Source organism: Pleurodeles waltl, chromosome 2_2 (assembly GCF_031143425.1).
Source record: "Pleurodeles waltl isolate 20211129_DDA chromosome 2_2, aPleWal1.hap1.20221129, whole genome shotgun sequence".
NCBI classification, from domain to species: Eukaryota; Metazoa; Chordata; class Amphibia; order Caudata; family Salamandridae; genus Pleurodeles; species Pleurodeles waltl.
This window is the reverse complement of record NC_090439.1, coordinates 749,603,792-749,625,632: the sequence shown is the minus strand read 5'-3', so window position 1 is coordinate 749,625,632 and position 21,841 is coordinate 749,603,792. Positions and strand designations below refer to the sequence as shown.

Here is a 21,841-nt window from a genome sequence, read left to right as displayed (position 1 = left end):
CCACTGCGACTTTTGACTTATAATACGTTAAGTGGTTGGTTGATGGGCTGTCAGTGCTGTTGGTCAGACCGCTCATTCCCCACTCTCAACGATACAGGCCGTGTGGCTGTTTTGGGTTGCTTTTGGCAGTCCTGTCTGTGTTACTCGTAATACGGCGTTCTGTATGACTGCCAACATGGTGGTCTTTTGATGGCCATCACTATGGCGGTCTGGCGGTCCGACCACCAAACTCATAATCAGGCCCTAGATGCCTTGGAAAAGAGGTGATGTTTATAGTTTTATGACAAACTTTCCAAAATTGCGAGATAAATCCAAAAAGTGGTACAAGGAGGTACATAGGTTGATTACTGTTTCAAAATTATTTCTCTAGGCTGATTTGAATTCGTTGTTTGGAATTGTCTGTTAGGTTGCTATTAGTTGGCAACTGAAGAATCAGCTAGGGTAGAGCCTATTAATGTTCCCTCTGATGTAGTTGTGGACAAATATCAGGAAGTGATAATGCATTTGAAAAAGAAGGTGCCAGAGAAAGGCATTTATTGGGCAAATACTTTAAGATCTTCACAAGAGCCAAATGAGTCAATGCATGCCTATTATGAGAGACTCATGCAAATTTATAAAAAAGACCACAGTGGAGTTGAGGATTCTGAGAAAGATGGTGTTAGCAGTTGTTTTTTTCTTTGATGAATGGTTTGCATCGTGAGCTCAGTTCTCATATACAGCAAAGTGGGATGTGCTGCCAGACAAAGAATGTAGATTACATTTTTAAATTTGCCAAGTACAGCAGTGGCTGGTTTGATGTGAAGCAGAAACAAATAAAAGAAAAGCGGATGGTCGCTCAGCCAAAGCAGTTTGAGAAAACTAGTAGAAATCAGTTGATGGGCTCTGATTTGGGGCACATGAAATCTGGCAGTGATAGAATGAATGTGATGTCAGTGCAAGGTGTGAAAATGGGTAATGGACTGATGCAGATGCAGGGTCATAAAAGAGGGATTATGAACAATCCTGGAACAAATGCACACATCCACATGTTGAAGAAGAGCACTGTCTGTCATTTCTGCAGTAAAATAGGACATTGGAAGTGGAAATAGTGATAAAATCCAGATAAAATCCAGAGCACTTTTGTTCCCAGAGACAGAGAAATGTGAATCACACATAGATGCAGTCATTGGCCCCAGCCCAACCAGCACCTGCACAAAACATGCATTATCAGAGGCAGAGTTGTATTAATATGCCTATAGCCCCAGTGTTGTAACAAAATATGAAAAACCAAATACCATGTTATCCAGGGTTCTACTGGAGTCCATTGATTCTGAGTAATGATTTTCCTCAGTTTTCTATAGAGAATAATTGTAATTATAGTTCCTGGGGGCGGAGGGATTGCTTACTTGGAGCAGTTTCGGAGGTAGACTATGGTGGCCCATATATTTGCATTGAAATCAATGGCCACTCTGTTTCTTTCTTCATAGATATGGGAGGTTCCCAATTTACAGTTTGTTCTGTAGTGGTTCCAAACCAGCCCTTCTTGGGAAGGTCCATGTTGTAGGCATCAGTAATAAATAGAATGTTAATCAGGTCACAGCAAATGTCCCTGTTAAAGTAGGTCAATGTAGAATAACCATCAGTTCATGCTGTGTGATTCAAGACCTGTAAATTTGTTGGGCAGAGATGCGCTTTCGAAGATGAACTGTTTAACTTATTGTACACTTGATGATGTTGCAATTGAAAGCCAAGATGAAGACTTGGGTCCTTATTTACAGGGTTTTGGCATAGGGCAGATGTCCTTTCGCCCTGTGCTGGTACCGTTTTAGCAGCCCCGTGCCAACGCAGGCACCCTTGCATCATAGTGGGAAGGGGTACCTTCGTGCTTTAAAACAATCCCAAGAGGTGTTTTCCTCTTTCTATGTGGCTGAGGAACAGAATATAAACAAGGTATTTATGCTTAACGAAAAATAAAAGTGGACTAGACGAATGTTTTAATTTTCTGATTATTGCGGTTGGCTTTAAAAAGAGAAAGAAAATATAAAGTAGGCAAAAAGTGTAACCAGTCCCATTAAAACTCGTTCTGTTTAAAAAACAAGTACAGTTGTTTTCATGCATAGTGATGCACTCCGTTCACCGTTGTTTCTTTCCGCTAAAAATGTGGACATGAGCTTTCCACTACTGATTTTGAAGGTTGAACATTGTTTAGTCTTTGGTGGTAGATTGTGAAGTATTGGAGCTGCTGGATTACATGAGGAACCTCTCAATTTGAATGGCGCAGAGAGAGCACATCATCTTCTGATGTTGCTGAAGCAGACAAAGCACATTGTTGCTGTTGAAGAAATCCAATGAACAAGAGATGTCCTTTGGCCTTACCCTGTCTAGATCAGGTTTTGCGACTGCTGTGCATTAGTATTTAGTGATTTTGATTACCCAAAAACGTTTGCATGCTCCAGGATGGGCAACTGTAATGCATTGCAACAGTTCCAGTGCTTGTAAATTGACAAACGTCAAATGCTCACAGATAGTTGCTCTGAAACTAGAATGCTACATTTATGAAAAGAGAGTGACACACACACGTGACACGTGACACCCCCATCCCCCACCCACAACATACACACACACATATCCATTAACATCACAGATACACCCCGTCACCCCCTGGAAGAACGCAAGGACCAAACTAAATGAGTTTAACTAGTGTAATATTGGAACAATCAGATAGATCAAGAGAACAGCAAATAATCAGTATACACAAATATTTACAGCAAGTACACAAGTCAGTACACTGTCCCATGAAATGTCCGTGGACCAGTGGTCCCAAAAAGCATGGGCGAAGCCCACACATGACACCTGCCTCAAAAAGGAGAGAACACTGCAGGGGCATCAGGTAAAAAAAAAACTGGCCCCTCAGGGGGAAGGGGGGCACCTCAGCTGGATGATGGTACGACGCCACTGCTCCTCGAGGGGGCTCCATGCCCACTGCTTGGTCCTGGGGAGTGCAAAGCCACAGTCTTTCAAGTCTCTCAAGTGGGTTCACTGCCCACTGCTTGGTCCTGGGAAGTGCGAAGCCACAGTCTCTCAAGTCTCTCAAGTGCAAAGCCACAGTGGGTTCACTGCCCACTGCTTGGTCCTGGGGAGTCCAAAGCCACAGTCTCTCAAGTCTTTCAAGTGGGTTCACTGCCCACTGCTTGGTCCTGGGAGTGCAAAGCCACAGTCTCTCAAGTGGGTGGTTTGCCCACATGCTCTGGAGGGGGCTTTGTGCCCAGAGTACTGCATCCTGCCAAGGACTGGGTGAGAGGATGCATTTCTCCACTGGTTCTGGAGGGGGCTTTGTGCCCAGAGTGCTTCATCCTGGCAAGGACTGGGTGAGTGGATGTATTTCTCCACTGGTTCTGGAGGAGGCTTTGTGCCCAGTGATGCTGCACCGGGGGTGTGACAGTTGACATCCTCTCACCTGGGTGTCTTAGCCATGCAATGTACGTGGAACAGGTAGCATTATACTCCATGGAGGCAGAGCCACACGCCATCCTGTGGCGACTTAGGCTCCCAGTTGCTGGTTTGTGTCAGTGCTGGAGGTGGTGTCTCAAGTGGCGTGTCCAGACTCTGATGGCTGAACACTGGGGATGGGGCTGAAGTCCGACAGAGTGGCATCAGCTGTGCATGTGGCAGTGCTGATGGTGGTGCAGGTGGCAGTGTCTGTGGCAGAGATGCTGCCAGTGCTGGCCGTGGTGCAAGTGACTGTAGTGGTAGATGGAGACACCATCCCTTCTCCAGCAGCCTCGGATCACTGATCCTTGGGGAGGATGCTGCAGACTGACATTGTGGCAGCGGTGGTGCAGGTGGCGGTGCAGGTGGCGGTCGAAGCAGCGTGGTGACTGTGGTGCATGTGGCTGCTATCCCTGATGATATGGTGGTCACCAGCCCCTCACCAGGAGACATCGTGCCCTGAGGTGACGTGTCCTTTGACTTGTGGCCCTTCCCCATCTTGACAGTCGCTGCTGGGACTTTGGCACTGTCCACTCGGTGTTTGGGCGGGGCCTTGCTAGGTGGGTGGTGTGACTGTCCCCTGCTGGAAGCCGGCCCCTTTTTGTCCTCTGTAGGTGGTGGAATAGGGTGGTCCTTCTTTTCTGTCGGTGGCACACTGGCAGCTCTGACGGGTGCCCCCTTAGATCGTATTGGACTTGCAGGGACCACAGCAGATGCAGATTTGGTGGCTGAGCTGCTGGGCTGGGATCTAGACATCCTTCCTGGCCCTAGGGGAAGGATGGGGGGAGGTGTAGGGAAGAGGTTAATATTAGCTAGGAAAATGTTTTTAGACACACTGGGACGGGAAGATGGAAGGGGTGTGGGAGTGGAGGAAGAGGTAGTGGTTGTAGGAGATGTACATCTGCTGAGTTTGGGTGAAGGTGCATGGGCTGGAGGCTGTTGTGAGGTGGATGGCTGTTGAGTGGGTGTGTGCCTGCGTTTGTGTACTTTGGGAGGAGGGCTCACAGACACACTGGGAGAGGACACAGGGGACGTGTGAATGGTAGGGGGTGGTGATTGCACGTGAGCGTTGTGTAGTGATCGCGTGCTGGTGATGGAAGCAATGGCGGATAATATAGTGCATGTAGGTGTGAGTGAAGACGAGACTGGGAGGGAGGTGGAGGACGTGGATGAAGGGGACACAGTGGAGGAAGTGGATGTTGGTATGTGTGCATGGGTATGGTGGTTGTGTGAGTGCCTCTGGGATGTGTGGTGCTTATGTTTTCCTGAGCCACTTTTGTGTGTTGATGTGTGTGCATGCTGGTCTGATGGTTTGCTTGGGATAGGCTGAGTTACAGGGGATTGGGTCTGAGTAGTGGAAGTTGGAGGGGGGAGGGGCGAGGTTGGAAACAAGGACAATGGCTGCCATCAGTGCTGAGGCCAGAGCCTGAAATGCTCTCTGTTGGGCCGCCACGCCAGAGTGAATGCCCTCCAGGTATGCATTTGTTTGCTGCAAATGCCTCTCGATACCCTGGATGGCAGTCAGAATGGTTGACTGCCCAACAGTGAGGGATCTCAGGAGGTCAATAGCCTCCTCACCGAGGGCAGCAGGGCTGACTGGGGCAGGGCCTGCGGTGCCTGGGGCGAAGGAGATGCCCACCCTCCTGGGTGATCGGGCATGGGAAACACACTGAAGGGCTGCTGGGAGGGCGGTGCTGGTGGGGGGTGGTGGCTGTACCTGTTGTTGGGGTTGGCACAGAGGGGTCTGCCACTGCCAGGGAGCTTCCATCAGAGGAGGAGTCGCTGTGGCTGGTATCCCTTCCTGTCCCCGTCGTGGAGCTCCCCTCGCCCTCCGTCCCACTGGTGCCTTCACCCTGTGTGAATTCACCCTCCAGGGCCATGTGGGATGCAGCTTCCTCCGTCACCAGTGCCTCTGCTCCTCCGCCAGATGATGCTAATGCACACAAGGACAGGGTGACAAAACAAGAAGGGGGGGGGGAGACAGAGAACACACATGGTCAATGCCAGCAACACCACTTCGGTTTGTGGACACAAAACACAGGGAGCAACCCTATGCACTAGGCCATGCACTAGCAGTTAGTAGGAAATTCACCAGGCCATGGGGTACAATGCCTAACACCATTTTCTGCACACCTGGAACCCACAGGATCCTGCCCAGTTGTAGATGCCCACTAAAAATATTGGGGTTGGAGTGCCTCAGAGTCTGCCCAACAAGGGACCTACCCTGCCATGTTCGGCCTGGCCTAGGGGAACCCACAGCCCACATACCCCACCCAGACACTTTGTAAAGCGCGCAGAGTCAGCTTTATGACACTGTACTCACCTCTTTGTGGCTGCTGTGATGGCCTCAAGCGCCCATCCAACTCCGGATAGGCCACCACCAGGATGCGGAACATCAGGGGGGTCATGGTGCGACGGGCACCCCTTCCACGTTGGGAGGCCAGCTCCAGCTGGGCCTCCGCCATCTTCTTGCTCCAGCGGCGCAGGTCCTCCCATCTCTTGTGGCAGTGGGTGCTCCATCTATGATAGACCCCCAGGGTACGCACTTCCTTGGCGATGGCATGCCTAATACCCTTCTTCTGGTGGGCGCTGACCTAGAGGAAAGGTAAAGGAGGAAAGGACATTACTCACCCGTCCGGACTGTCAGACTCATTGCCCACCAGTTCCCACCCATGCCCTGATGCACATACACTCACCATCCTCACATGCAGCCCTCAGCCCCCTACATGTATCTTCCATCCACACCACTCCAAACAGGCACTGCCCACGCATCATGCTCACAGTGTACTCACCTGTTTGTCTGGAGGATCATAGAGTAGCGTGTACTGGGGGAGGACCCCATCCACCAGTTTGTCCAACTCCTCCGCGGTGAAGGCAGGGTCCCTTTCCACAGACACTCAAGTCATTGTCGCTTCCAGACTGAGGTCACAGCAGCACTTGCAGTGTAGGTCCTCTCCTATTGAAGGTCAGGTATCAAGTGAGTGAACAGATAGAAAATGGCGGTCACATCCGCAGCGGTGCGTACCGTCACCGCCGGCGTATATCGCCATTGGCTCTTAGAACCTATAGGCCCAATTATAACCAATGCTGAATTACGCGTCCGTCTTTCACCGCCTACCGCGACGCTGCATAATGCCAGCGCAGTTACCTCATTTCCCCTTGTCCCTCCTCACAAGTCAGGCAGCTGCAATTTCAGGGGGGCACATGGCCTGGCACCTAACTGCGTCACAGCACAATTTGGCACATGTATGGACTAACTACACCACACACGGATTTACTCACATTACTGCAAACACACTTGTGCAACCTATGTGGTACATGACCCTCTGCTCACCGTTCTCCTCCATAGGCCACATCCGTTGGGGCAGATGATGAGATGGCGGCATCCTCCGGTGTACAGACCCCTGGTGGACCTGTCGACAATGGAAGACAGACACACCATTATCACCTACAGACTTGATTGTGCCACAATCCAAGACCTGTGTGCCCAATTGGAGCCAGACCTGATGTTAGCTATCCGCCATCCCACAAGAATCCCCCCTCTAGTGCAGGTCCTGTCAGTGCTCCATTTCCTGGCAAGTGGCTCCTTTCAAACTACAGTGGCCATGGAATCAGGGATGCTCAGCCAATGTTTTCTAACGTGTTGACCAGAGTGTTGTCTGCCCTGCTGAAACACATGCGCAGCTACACCGTGTTCCCCCAGGTGGAGGATTTGCCCACAGTGAAGGCTGATTTTTATGCCCTGGGACATATCCCCAACATCATTGGTGCCATTGATGGTACACATGTGGCATTTGTCCCCCCAGCAGAAATGAACAAGTGTGCAGAAATAGAAAAAGGTACCATTTGATGAATGTGCAGATGGTGTGTCTGGCGGACCAGTACATCTCCCATGTGAATGCCAAGTATCCTGGCTCTGTGCATGAGCCTACATTTTGAGGAATAGCAGTATCCCTTATGTGATGGGCCAACTCCAGAGGCACTGTGTGTGGCTAATAGGTGAGCCTCTGGTCCCCAAACAGTATGAGTAGGTGTCTGGGTATTGGGTTGTCCCTACGGGTTAGTGTGTGTCTAACAGTTATCCCTCGACATTTGCAGGTGACTTTGGTTACCCCAACCTCTCATGGCTACTGACCCCAGTGAGGAATGCCAGGACAAGGGCAGAGGACCGCTACAATGAGGCACATGTGGGAACGAGGCGTATTATTGAGAGGACGTTCGGCCTCCTGAAAGCCAGATTCCGGTGCCTCCATCTAACAGGTGGCTCCCTATACTACTCACCGAAGAAGTTGTGCCAGATAATCGTAGCATGCTAAATGTTGCACAACCTGGCATTGAGACACCAGGTGCCTTTTCTGCAGGAGGACGAGCCTGGTGATGGTCTTATGGCAGCGGTGGAGTCTGTGGACAGTGACGAAGTGGAGGCAGAGGAAGAAGATATTGACAACCGAACGAACATCATCATGCAGTACTTCCAGTGACACACAGGTAAGAGACTGTAACTGCTCCTCACATTTCTGAATACTGTAGGACATTGTATAAGTCTGCCTCTTAACCTCTGTCTATGGACACTGACAGTTCACTATGGATTTCGATTTTTCGGATCTGGGTACCTCACTCTGCCTTCTGATATATGTACTGCTGCCCAACAACTGTCATACATTGGTATGAGCAAATGAACATTTACATTGCTATTTGTTGCTGATGTTGTAATAATACATTTGTGAAAGATCAGACTGACTCCAGATTGGTTTGTGATTAAAGGGTGTTTATTTAGGGGCTAATCAGTATAGGGGTATATGGAAGGGGCTGGGGTGATGGTGGAGGAAGGTACATAGTAGAGTCCAGTCTCTTGATATCACAGTGCGTTGTCCAATGGGGCATAGGAAGGGGAGTAATGGCAGTTCAAGGTGGACAGGGTAACTGAGTGGGACAGAAGAGTGACAATCAGGAGGGTCCTATTTCCTGGCATGGGTCTTGGCAATGTTCTCTGTCTTCTGCCTGGATCGCAGGGACTGTTTGCGGGGTGGTTCTCCTTCTGCAGGGGGTGGGGTGCTGGTGGCCTGTTGTTCCTGTGGGTGGGCCTCCTGTCCACTAGCGCCGGCGGAGGTGGAGGGCTGTTCCTCGATTTGGCTAGTGTCAGGGGCCCTTTGTTGTGCCATTGCCTCCCTCATGGTCTTGCCAATGTCAGCCAGCACCCCTGCTATGGTGACAGGATGGTGTAGATGTTAGTGAGGTCCTCCCTGATTCCCATGTATTGTCCCTCCTGCAGCCGCTCAGTCTCCTGAAACTTGGCCAGTACCGTGCCCATGGTCTCCTGGGAATGGTGGTATGCTCCCATGATGTTTGATAGTGCCTCGTGGAGGGTCGGTTCCCTGGGCCTGTCCTCCCCCTGTCGCACAGCAGTCCTCCCATCTTCCCTGTTGTCATGTGCCTCTGTCCCCTGAACTGTGTGCCCACTGCCACTGACCCCAGGTCCCTGATCATCCAGGGTTTTCCTGGGGTCCCTGTAGTGGTGGACACACTGCTGATTGACGTGTCCTGGGGACAGTGGCATGGGCCCGCTGGGTGGGTGTTGTGGTGGTGTTTCCTGAGGGGGGAGGTTCTGGGTGGCTTGGCACTGTGGCAGGGGTACAGACTGTCCAGAGGTCCCTGATGGGCCAGGCTGGTCATCTTGATCCAGGCGTACAGGGATGCTGTCATCACTGTGAGCCTCTTCTGTGGGGGGACTGGATATGGCTGCCACCTCCTGTCCGGTGACAATGGGTAGGGGTCCTGTTGGGGTGTAAATGCATTGTTATTTTATCTGTGTGTGCCATCTTGTGCAATGGGTGTGTTTCGCTATATTACAGTGCTTGCACTATCACCTTGGCCCTTGTCTGAGTGGTGATTGTGTGCCCTGGGTGAGTTTCTCTATTGGACATGCTTTGGTGATGAGTGTCCATGCATGTCTATGATGGATGTCCATGCATTGTTGTGGCATGCAGGGCTTGGTTGTGGGAGTGGTGGGTCTTGATGGTGGGGTGTGTGGGAGATGGTGGAGTCAAGGGAGTGAGGGTGAGGGTGGGAGTATGTGATGGCATGCAGGTAGGGTGGGGGGATATAATAGTAAATAATTGACTTACCAGAGTCCAGTCCTCCTGCTACTCCTGCGAGGCCCTCAGGATGCATGATCGCCAAGACTTGCTCCTCCCATGTTGTTAGTTGTTGGGGAGGAGGTGGGGGTCCACCGCCAGTCCTCTGTACGGCTATCTGGTGTCTTGATACAACGGAACGTACCTTCCCCCTTAGGTCGTTCCAACTCTTCCTGATGTCATCCCTTGTTCTTGGATGCTGTCCCACTGCGTTGACCCTGTCGACATTTCTCCACCATAGCTCCATCTTCCTTGCAATGGAGGTCTGCTGCACCTGTGATCCAAATAGCTGTGGCTCCACCCAGATGATTTCCTCCACCATGACCCTGAGCTCCTCCTCAGAAAACCTGGGGTGTCTTTGAGGTGCCATGATATGATGTGAGTGATGTGTGAGGTGATGGTTGATGTGACGTGTGGGGTGATGTGTTGGGGTGTGTGGTGTGTGAGGTGCGTGGATGGTGTATGAGTGATGGTGTTATGTGCCTCTGGATGCTGGTGTGGTCTTTGCTTTTCTCTCACTCTGCTTCTTCCAAATTTTTCAGTGTGAGGGTTTGTGGGTAATGTGGATGTGTGTTTTATAGTGTTGTGAATGTGTGGATGTGGTGTGTGTATGTGTGTCAGGTGTGTGTATTTTGAATTGTCCAATGTGGTGTAGTTTTGTAAGTGTGTGTGTGTTTTGAGCACGGCGGTGTGTACCGCCAATGGTTTACCCCGGTTGTAAGACCGCTGCGTTGATTCGTGGGTCATGATACTGTGGGCGTATTCTTGTTGCCGTAACGGTGTGGGTTTTGCTATTGCCACTTTGTCACTGACCTTTGGTGTGGCGGACTTGTGTGGGTGTCTGTATAGTGGCGGAATTCTCAGTGTGGGTCATAATACTCATTGTGGATTTACGCCGCGGACACGGTATGTTGGCGGCAGTCGGCATGGCGGTAAGCGGGATTTACCGCCAGGGTTGTAATGAGGGCCTATGTGCTGCCTAGTACCAATGTAGGCCCTATGAGTTATGGGAAAATCAGGGATGATGTAGGCTCAGCAATTACTTTGTCCTGCTAATGAAGCTCCTCAAGCTTGGGTGCACTTTATTTGTTTCTTGATTAAGCTGGCATGCTGGGCTGCAAGTTCCTCATGGCTCCTTGGAGATTCATATCCTTAACTTACCAGTGTAGCCAAGTACCAGTCACAATACACCAGTCATAGTTCGAGCGGGTAGTAGCTACCCTCAATTGTGGGTGGTGATACTTGTAATATGCACCTCCTAACCAGTTGAACCTAGATTCTACCATAGAATGTCACTCAGGTTATCAAGAACAAAGAAGAAACAGTAAGACTAACCAGAAAACAAACAGAGGTGGCCATATACATTTTCCAGTCCATGCTTAGGGCTGCTTTTTCCACATCTGCACCATACAAAAACAGGAAAATAAAGCTGGCATAGCCACAAGGCCCTCGTGAGTTTGGCAAACTATGCACTCTTTCTTTAATTAAGCTATAGTGGGTTTAAAATCACTATTGCAATGCCAGACAACAAGCAGCCAGTGATTTACAACACAACAAAAAATAAGTTGTAGAACGTAATAATTTTCATAGTCTTCACCTTTCACGCATAGTGCCATATTTAGCATGTTTGTGCAAAACAATAAAAAAGGCAAGCAGAGATGATGGCAAGATTAAGAGATGGGAAATTATACCTTTTTGACAATATGAAAGACCATTCGCCTCTTAATTTCCATCAGTATAGTCTCTGTAAAATACAGAAAAAAAGGTTATTGATTCTTCCACATCTCCTGGACTATCCACTACAAACTAGTTAACAAACATGAAACAGGTGAAGTTTACATAAATAAGAGAATTAAAAATTTCACCAAGCACCCAGCAGAACACTGTGTTAGGCATTTTATCTCTCACAAATGCAGCACACATAGAAAGCAGAAAAAAAGGTGGAATAAAGATACTTCTCCTTGTTACACCTCACCTGGGGAGGCACATTGGCACATTCCCAGGTTTACTAGGGTTGGTAAATCTGGGAATGCATAAAAAACCATGGGAGCTGTGTGGGAACACCCACGCAAGGCCCATGGAACGCCTCCCTAGCGCAGAGTAAGGCAACACAGCGATTTGCATTACGTTGCCTTACTCCATATTTTTAAAGCCATGCAAAGGCACACAAAGTGGCTTCGTGTGGATTTCAAAAATATGACTTAGTGGTTTGTGTAACACATGCACCACATTGCATGGTGTAAGCATGGCGCAAACCCCTCATAAGTATGCTCCAAGGTCCTCATCAAGTCACTGCAAATGCTGCCTGGCTTGGCCAACTCTGTTCCGATTCTGTTCCTGCAAGTTCTTTTAAACAGTGTTCTCACTTATAACGACCTCTTTCCCAGACAGTTTTTCATTCTTCTTTCTTTAAATTTACCACACATGACAGGATCCATAATTCAATCCACTTTGGCTTTGTTCTGTTTTATTCTAAAAACAAACTAACAGTGAGAAGTCTGCTAGTAATTTGCCAATGCAAGCACACATTCGGTCCTTTAATTTCCCCACTCTTGAATACCTGTTTCTTCATTAGCTCTATGAGTTCATTGTACAGGTAAGGTGATGGATTTTCAGGGCTAATCCCCCTACAAAAATGTTTTATGCTTTTTTACTGTGGTGCGTTATAAGCACTTTTACTTTACGTTCTATTATGTTATGTTATTTCATGTCATCTCAAGTAATAAAGTGTGCTATAGCATTTAACAAGTGTTTTGAAGGGTTTCAAATCTGATATAGTCTGGAGGTTCACAGGAAGAATAATTCACAGTGTATGCATCTGGGTTACAAGACTCAAGGCTAGGGCACCAACTGGGATGAACAATGATGAGGAACTTTTTGTGTTTTGGGGAAATGAGTCAGTAATTACTGTGACTATTATGTCCAGGCAATAATGTGACATTATTCAATTGAATTAGCTGATTCATTTTGAAGTATGCAATAAAAGCATTATTTCTCTGATTTTAAAGGACTGATTACTTTATTTAGGAGTCACATGAAAGATGATTTTACTTATAAGTGGTTTAGTGAGGTTGTTTAATAAAATTGTGTACTGAAATTGTATGAGTGTTTTAATTGGAAATATAATTGTCTGTTAAAGATGTATGTAATAAATTGATTGACTGTTGGAATTGTCATAGCAAGTGTATTGAAAACCTTTCCTTTAAAATACAATTTAGTATGAATTATATGGCTGATGATCCTACCGCTGCATACAATCATTTAGTGAATTAACTCTTTTATTCATTTAAAGCAATGTTTTGAAAACCCCTACAAATGTCATGGAAAGATTTGTTAACTTTTGTGAAATAATTACCTTTGTCGTTTCTGTGGAAATCCTTCTTGTTTTAAAATATGTGGATAATAGCATTTCTTGAGTGTGAAATACTCCACTGGCTTCTTCTGCTGAAAATACTAACATGGATTGCCAATGATGGGGGATACCATGCTGTGGATGAAACATGTAGATGGCGAGAACACATCTTCAAGTGCACCAGTCACTAACTGCTTTCAAGATGCCCTGCAGAGAGTTAGGTTTAGTAGCAGTCTGGACAGAAGCACATGTCAGAGCCTTGTGCCTTGTGTAGGATATAGGACCTTGTGGTTGAGCAAAAAGTTATCCTGGGGTGTAGATCTAAATGTGTTACACGGGCAGTAACCGCTGAACACTACAGAGAGCCATGCCCTTAATCTGATTACGAGCAGGAAACATCAGAGGGAGGGAGCCAAATTGTCCCAGTGATAAAGAGACACAGGAGTAAGTGTGCTGTCACATTCAGTAGCCACTGCAGATGATCAAGGAGATCCTGATGGATAGTAAAATATTCCAAAGTATATCTTTGAGATTTCCAGACCGTGCTGCACTGTAACCTATGTGGAAAGGTAAGCATTTGTAACACGTTTCTCTTTATTTTTCAGAAACAAGAAATCCTTCACATTTTAAAAATTAGAAGAGAAGGTTATATAAGTATATAAACAGCCAGACCAGAGAGAACGCTTTTCGCCAGCGCCCCCAACAAGGCATGCCATTGTTATATCTGAGACCACCATGATTTCTTTCTCTCTAAAATTTAATCTTTAATGTGTTGTTTGATATTTATTGATTGAGGGAACGGAGGCGTATGATGGTAGAGACTACAACAGATAGAAAATAGAACTTGAAACACACCTTGCTGTAATCAGCACTGATGTAAAAGTCAACACTCTAAAAGTGCAAGTTGGACCTTGAGTGTACAGTGTTCTACATCATTCTGTGTAAATGTCAAGTCTAATCCATGCTATTATGTGCATGTATGGTGTGGTGGTCGCCACTGTGTTTAATCAGGTCAGATTTTCCATAAGAAGAGCATTTGTTTGTTTTGGCTAATAACTATGATACCATTTGACAAATCTTCACAAAGCTTTCCAGAAACAATGTTCATCCACCTCAGCTCTTTTCTGGAACATTTTGTATCGATTAGTTAAGTAGGGGTCAAGAGAAAAGGGAGAGAGTGTCCCAAAACATTAATGTCCTATGTTAATTCCATTAGGAAATGTGTCTCTGATAAAGAAAAAAACTGTTGAACTGAAATACACCAAATCTGCCAAAAAGTTAGAACTTTAATCAGAAAGCAAGCTTTTAGTGATTTGGTGTGAATTTGTTCAGCTGGTTTGAGAAAACATTTTTTATATTGGTGCTTAGAGTTGCTAGAAGTGGTTAAAAAGTTAGGTATTTCTGGACGGTTGGCCACAGATTCCTGTGATACTGTGAATTAACAAGATAGGGCCCTCTGATTGGCTGAGGAAGCTTTTTTCCAGTTGCCAAATTCACTACCATGGAACTGGGCCCAGGACCTGTCCAATGGTGCAGAATGATCGGACTGGCTGGCAGCAACCCAGAGAAAAATGTTGCAACTGCCATTGCAGGACTTGGGGACTTAATCCTCATGTCCTGACATTGTTTGATAAATAAGGTACAAGGAGTATGGTGGGATAGAGGCACTCTGACCACGGGGATTTTGCGGATACCCAAATGCTCCCCCTTACCCCCCCCAGGTGGCCAAGATTGAAGTACTGCGGTATTCCCGTAGAAATTTTTGTTGTACCACTGCACCTTGCGGGTAAAGCTTGAGAGATGATACTACAGGAGTGCTGCAGTACCTGTAAAAAAATAGGAAAATAAATTATGAAATGTGAATTGGGTGTCCATGGCCAAACTCCTAATGTGCAGGGCAGATGGCTGTGTGTAGGTGGGGTTGGGTGTAGGGCCTAGCGAGATGCCATGAATGATGTCATCTGAGATGCTATCAGTGATCTTATAAAAGATGTAAGCAGTACATGGCGGGGCACAAGTTATATTCAGCTCACTGAAATATAACTGTCAGATTTCAGTGTTTTTTCAGTTTCAAAACGTCACTTTATGACTGACATTGTCACCTGACTATAACATCCCTTTAACCTTTTTTGCTCAATGGAATTGTAGGGTTTTTAAACATATATGTAGGGGCATATTTAAGAAAAGTGGCACTGTACCCATTGCAGCGATACTTCTCTTGCGCCTCTTGGCTCCCCCCCTAAAGCAACCATGTGTGCTTCATATTTAAAATATGGCACACCATGGTAGTAGTTAGGGGACATGCATCAGAATTTTTTACGCCAGCCCGGAGCTTTGCAGCATTAGCATCAAAAATGTTGTCGCTAATTCTGCAAAGCTCATTGAGGCTCATTGTAATCAATGGTGTTCCTTCTTTTAATGCCTACTCTGAGCAGACGTTAGAAGTGCTGAAAAAAATGACGCAAAGAAATCTCTTAGATTTCTTTACACCATTTTTTCTGCCCCTCTAATGGGGGAGCGTCCCTTTTGCATACATTATGCCTGGTGCATGCATAATTCAGCACAAAGGGTTACAGTGCATGCATTATGCTACTTTGTAAATATGGCATGAGGATTTTGGCCTCGTTGGGCCACATTAGCGTAAAGAAATTACCCTAATGTGGTGCAAGGAGGCACTAGGGGCTCTTAAATATGCCCCATAGTCTTTTTCAGTTAACATACTATAACGTCCCTTTAACATTTGTTTTTTTCAGTAAATTTCTAGAGTTTTTCTTTAGCCCAAGTTAAAGTCTGTTTTGTATACCTAACTATAAAGTCACTTCAACATTGAAGCCTGATTAAAAGTTAAAAGTTTAAAATAGAAAAAATCACTTTTGTTTGTCATGTGTGTCTATGTTAGTGTATCATAATAAGCTTCTTCACCAGTCTATACACAGTGAAAGGTATGTCTATTGATATAAGTAAAACTCAAATACTAATAGATTTCTGTGAGATTATCAAAGATTTTGCTTCAGGTTTGGGTTACTTAGCCGCCTAAAGGAGCTTCACTCTCTGCAGAAACTGGCCTCTCCATGAAGAGCTGTGCACAGAACCAACATCATGCTTAATTGATACTTAAGTATCAAATTCTCATTTGGAGAGCTTTTTCTTGATGACTTCTGTACAAGGTGAAGGATGTGCATATTAGAGGCATGGCCACAAATGGAGTTTGTGTGTCTGCAGGGAGTATGCTCTCCATGAGGACTTCAGTTCAAGTTTAAGAGTGTGTCTAGTAGGGGCTTGACTACCTAATATGGCTTGGCCAACTAAGGGGGCTTGAATGTCTGGAGGAACTGGGCTCTACATAACAATCTCTATACAAGGTGAAGAGTTTGCATAGAAGGGACTTAAGTACCTAGTGGGGCCTCACCTTCTGGAGAAATTTACCTCTCTGTGAAGAGCTGTGCACCATACAAACTTTATGCTTAAGAGGTGCTTGAGTATCAGATGGGGGCTGGGAGAGTGAACTTTCCTTGATGACTTCTGTAAAAGGCAAAGTATGGGTGTAGTAGGGCTTGGCCACCTAATGGGGCTTTGGGTGTCTGGAGGGAGTGGGTTTCCTTAAGACCTTCTGCACGTGGAGAAGGATATGCTTAGTAGGGGTGTGGCCACCAACTTGGCTTGGGTTTCTGTAAGTAATGGGCTCTCTGTTTATAGTGAGGGCTTGCCACCCCATGAAGTTTACATATATAAAGAGAGTGGCAACTCCATGTGGACTTCAGTACAAGGTGAAAGGTGTGCATAGTAGGGACGCAACCGCCTAATGAGGCTTGATGGTCTACAGAAATTGGCCTCTCTGTGAAGCGCTGTGCACGGGACAAAGTTTATTCGTAATTGATGCTTGGCTATCTAATTGGCCTGGTTGCCTTGAGGGCGTGTGCTCGCGGTGGGAACTTCTTTAGAAGGTGAAGGTTGCCAGGGGAAGAAGATACATAAGTAGGTAGCCCAGCAGGGCACTGCAGGACATCAGTTTGAGTTTAATGATAGCTACTGTAGGTGGTGTAATCCAGAACAGTCAGTCCAGGCCACGGACATGACTGGCTCAGCTGAAGAAGTGCACACCCCGGAGGGCAGGACATTTTAGATAATCTAGGGCTAGGGGAGAACAGGATACTGTTCACTAAAGATGGAGAATAGTCTGCCTCTGAAACAGTGTGGCTGACTATTACTGAATTAAAGAAGTTTTGCATGTCTACAAGTAGGTGTATTGGTATAGCCTCACTCTGTGTGAGAGTGAGAGTTGAAAATTTAATAGGGTTTGGATGGTACATATCTATGCTGAAGCTCTATGATACAGTTCTGTTTCTTCTGAAATAAGGGAGTCAGAAAGGAGGCAATTGCCTCTCTCCTATGTTAACCTTTAGTACTTTTAAGCAGGAATTAGGTAGATTGGTAGAGCCATGAGAGGTTCTGCAACAGCACTACTAAAGTCAAGTGTGTGAGTTTGAATAACTGGCAAAAGCAAAAGCGGCAATGTATAGAATGCATAGTAAGTGAATCAGATCCTCTACAGGGAGTTCCACCCACAGGCATATTTTAAAGAAGCATTGGCAAAACTAATGGGTTTCACCTATGTGAGAGCTATTGGGTTTGCCAATGTCTTTTAGCCATGTTAACCTTCAGTGTAGAGTGGAGTGGCATGGTGTGGAGTGGTGTATAGTGGAGTAAAGTGGCATGAAGTGTAATGGAGTGGAATGAAGTTGAGTCAGTGGAGTGGAGAAGCTTGGAATGGTGTATAGAGTAAAGTGGCGTGGAGTGGAGCAGAGTGGCAGAGACTGTAGTGGTATACAATGGAGTGGCATAGAGTAGAGTGGAGGGGCACAGAGTAGAGTCGAGTGGATTAGCATAGAGGAGAGTGGCATACAGTGCAGTGGTGTAGAGAGCAGTGGCATAGAGTGGATGGACACAGAGTTGAGCAGAGTGCCTTAGAGTGGCATTGGATAGACTGGAGTTCCATAGCATAGAATGCAGCAGAGTAAAGTGGAGTGTCATGGCATGGCATAGAGTGGTGTGGAGTACAGTAGAGTAGAGTAGAATGAAGTAGAGTGGCATAGAGTGGAGTGGGGTGGCAGAGAGAGGAGTAGAGTGGTGTGGGGTAGAGTGTCATGGAATGAAGTGGTACAGAGTAAAGAGGCATAGAGTAGAGTGACTTTGAGTGAAGTGGTGAGGAGTAGAGTGGCATAGAGTGGCACAGTGTGGAGTTGACTGGCATAGAGTGGCTTACAGTGAAATGGAGAGACAGAGCTGAGTGGTTTGGACTGGCATGCAGTGGAGTGGGGTGGAGTGGCATATAGTGCAGTGGTGCAGAGTAGAGTGCACTGTCATAGAGTGCAGTGGCATAGAGTAGAGTGGTGCAGAGTAGAATATAAAGGTATAGAGTGTGGTGGCCTACAGTGCAGTGACATATAGTGGAATGGCATAGAGTGGAGTGGTGCTAAGCAGAGTAGAGTGGTGTAAAGTGAAGAGGTGTGGAGTGCAGTAGCATATAGTACAGTGGTACAGAATAGGCTAGAGTGGCATAGAGTGCAGTGGCATAAAGTGCAGTGTCTTAGTCCCTCATCAACAGTTTTGCGGTCCATCGAGACTGCCATGGTACTTTGGTGGTCAAACCATCAGATTATGAATTTGGCAGTAGGGCCGCCAGAAGACTGCCGGCACACCACTGGCACTGCCATAGTTAGTGTGACGGGGACCACGGTGGTCTTGACCGTGCCGGTTGATGTTGGAGATCCTGGCATTGGGACCACCATGTCCATTACAACCTGCAGGACCGCCAAGTTTTCAATGGCGATTACACTGCCATGGAAAGCTTGAGTGTCAGGCAGGTAAGGGGTCCAAAATAGGGGGCTCTAGTGGGTATATCCCCATGGAGGGTGAGGTGGGGGCCCATGTTAGTCCCCCAAAAAATGTGGGTTTGGGGCACACTGTGTTCCATGCATAACATGGTGCATGGGCACAGTCCACCCATCGTGCCAGCAGGGAGGGTAGCATGGCCGGCAGTAGCTCCAGTATACTGCCCCCTGCCTCTCCCTGCCTGCTCCGTGGGGAACTCATAATCCAGCGGTCAGAAGGCCATCAGCCTAGTGCTGTTGGAAAGACCACCACCATGGTGGTCCAGCAGTCTAATGCCAAATCCGTAAGGGGCCCTTAGATTGCAGTGGCATAGAGTGGAGTGAAAAAAAACAGATTATTTTCTCATTCGATAAATTCTGAGAAATTACATGTGCATGACACCATCCTGCCTGCCCAACATTAACATGTAATAAAGAATTGTACTGCTGTGTATAAAAAGGCCTGTCTCTGAACAGGCATTTGAGAAAAAACGTAGAGGCAGGTTGTGCAGGGCTGAGGTGCAGTCCGCAGTGTTTTTCTCCACGTGACAGTAAATACTGTCTGTGGAGCTTCCAAGAGGAGTCTGCCTGGTCATTTTTGAGTTTCGAGAGCTTTGTGATTACCCTGCAAAACTACCTCTCAACTTCTTTTGTTCTTTTTTGTTATATATTTTGTTGTCATCTCTCTTTGTACAACTACCTCTCTACTGTGCCTCTCCTTACGCTACAGGCTTTCTACATCTCCCTACCTCCCCTCTGTGTGTACCTTACTCTCTGTTACAGTGCTCCATCTACCTAGCCATATTCCTGTCTACTTCTGTATCACCTTTCTTTCTCTTTCTGAAATTGTCTTTAATTCACCCCTTTTCTCTTTACAATGCATGTATTTTCTATATTTCACACCATCACTACCTTTCCCACTGCCCAACTACTCTGTTCACCTAACCTGTATTCCTCTACTTCTTCTTGTTTTGTCCTGCTCTCTAACTCACAACTCTCTCTAAACTTCCCTGTGTGCCTCTTGTCTCCCCTTCTAGCTCTTTCTGCCTCTACCGCTACCTCTCACTAATTCACTTGTCTTTCTACCTTACCTCTTTCTCCACCTCATTCCTTTGTGTACCACAGAAATTCCTCCCTATATCCCCTCCTTCCTCTTACATGGAAGAATCAAAAGTCACTTTCTACCCAGCTAAGTGTGCACATAGAAAGAGGAGGGGAGGCAAAGGCAGCGGAATTACATTACGAAGACTATTATCAGATTTCTCCCAATGAAATAATGAACATCCTTAAAGCAGCGTTTTGACTTCCACTGTTGCTGTAAGAACGCCAGCTGTAAATGAATATTTATTTGTGATTACTCGGACACCTAGCAGTTATTGTTAACATAAGAAGGGTGTGATTTGGCTAGAAATGGGTAACAAATTCAAAGTTGCCCTAAATAGTGTCAAAGCTATGTGGGGGTTCAGTACAGGGAAGTGTGTGGAAAGAGATGCAGGTAACAGCAGAGCTGTACTCATAGGTCTAGTTGTGTGGCTGTCCATGCTGATGGAGCAGGTGAAATGACAGCAGAGGCAGGGGAGCTCATTCAGAGCAATGTTATCTTAATCTTCAAAGATACATCATCATATTTGAGCTGAAAGGCCTATTACCAAACTTCATTTTGTAACATGTTTTGTAGTACTATGAAACATCCTACAAAATGCAATTTATAAACTTACATGCAGAGTTTAGTGCCTCAAGCTCGCCTACCTTTTTCTGTGCGTAGATCTTTGCCCCGAGTGTGGAGTCTTGTTACATGTAAGTGTACATATTTTTTTGTAAATGTGGGAGGGGCAGAGGGAAGTGGCTGGAAAATGTGGAATGCGGAATTCTTACTAATAGGGAATGAGGAGAAGTGAGGTGTTAGCTGATAGTCAGGAAGGGGCTTAGGGAGGAACACTCAAACTGGGTGTGACCAGGTACAGCAGCCATATGACTCAGACTCGGTGTGGCCAGGTGACTCAGACTGGGTGTGGCCAGGTGCAGCCGGTATTTAAAGCCATACTAGTCTTGAGGTGAATGCTTGTTGTCAGAGGACTTCAGATGCAGAGTGGGATTCTGTGTTCTTTCTGATACTAACGTGCTGTGCTGATTAATCCCTGACTATTTGAGAAATCTAAATACTTAAGAATTAATTTTCATTCTTTTTCGCCTGTTATATGTCTATGATTATGAGTGTGACTGTGTTTTAGAAAGTCTCATCAAGACCCAACGAGCAAGCTGTACACTGAATTTCTAGAACACTCTAGGTAGGTCTTCCAGTGGGGCCACATTGACTTGGGAACAAGGTGGGAATACATGTAGATAGTATGAAAGGCTAAATATGTATCTGGTTGCAGGTTCCATACTGTTTCTTGAAGATCTCTAGAGTGAGGGGAGAGCTAAAGGAGCGGTAAAGGGGACCCTGACAGGTGCACCTAGTTTATGGGCATTGGCAAAAAGTAGTTTTAGTATATTGGTTACATGAAGAGTGTTATTTGACTAAATGTTCAATTCATCATAGGAGATATCTGATCTTTGTAGACCACCCTAGCCATCCTAATCCAGCCAGGCGACATCCATGTTTCTCTCTCTCTGTCTCTCATCCATCCCCTTTCCCCTATAACATTCCCGTGCCAATCATGTACAAGTAAGTGGGAGGCATGCAACGTCTAGGTGGAGCTGGGAACAAGCAACTTGGGTCAGCATTGTGTCTCCATGTGACGAACAGGTTAATGCTTGACACTTTTGAGTAACTTTACTCTTAGGGGCAGATTTAGGAAAAGTGGCACTGAACCTAGTGCGGAGCCACTTTCCTTGCACCCCTTAGAATCCCTGCTCGCCGCCTTGTGCGCACAGTATTTAAAACGTGGCTCACCATTGTGCAGGGTAGGGGGCAATAGCGTAATTTTTTTTATGCTATTAATGTACTCTGCAGTAGTAGAGCCAAAAACACTACCTGGGGCCCATTATAAACAATGGAATGCCCCCTTTTAACG

General features: G+C 46.5%; 1 protein-coding gene across 1 annotated transcript in view; it reads right to left on the bottom strand.

Annotated features, from left to right (window-relative positions):
* Positions 1-21,841, bottom strand: part of LY96 (lymphocyte antigen 96) — a 334,361-nt gene that overhangs the window by 9,195 nt on the left and 303,325 nt on the right. Inside the window, exon 4 of the mRNA XM_069218918.1 lies at positions 11,294-11,346. Within this exon, the coding sequence (XP_069075019.1) occupies positions 11,294-11,346 (53 nt within the window). The remainder of the gene's footprint in view (positions 1-11,293; positions 11,347-21,841) is intronic.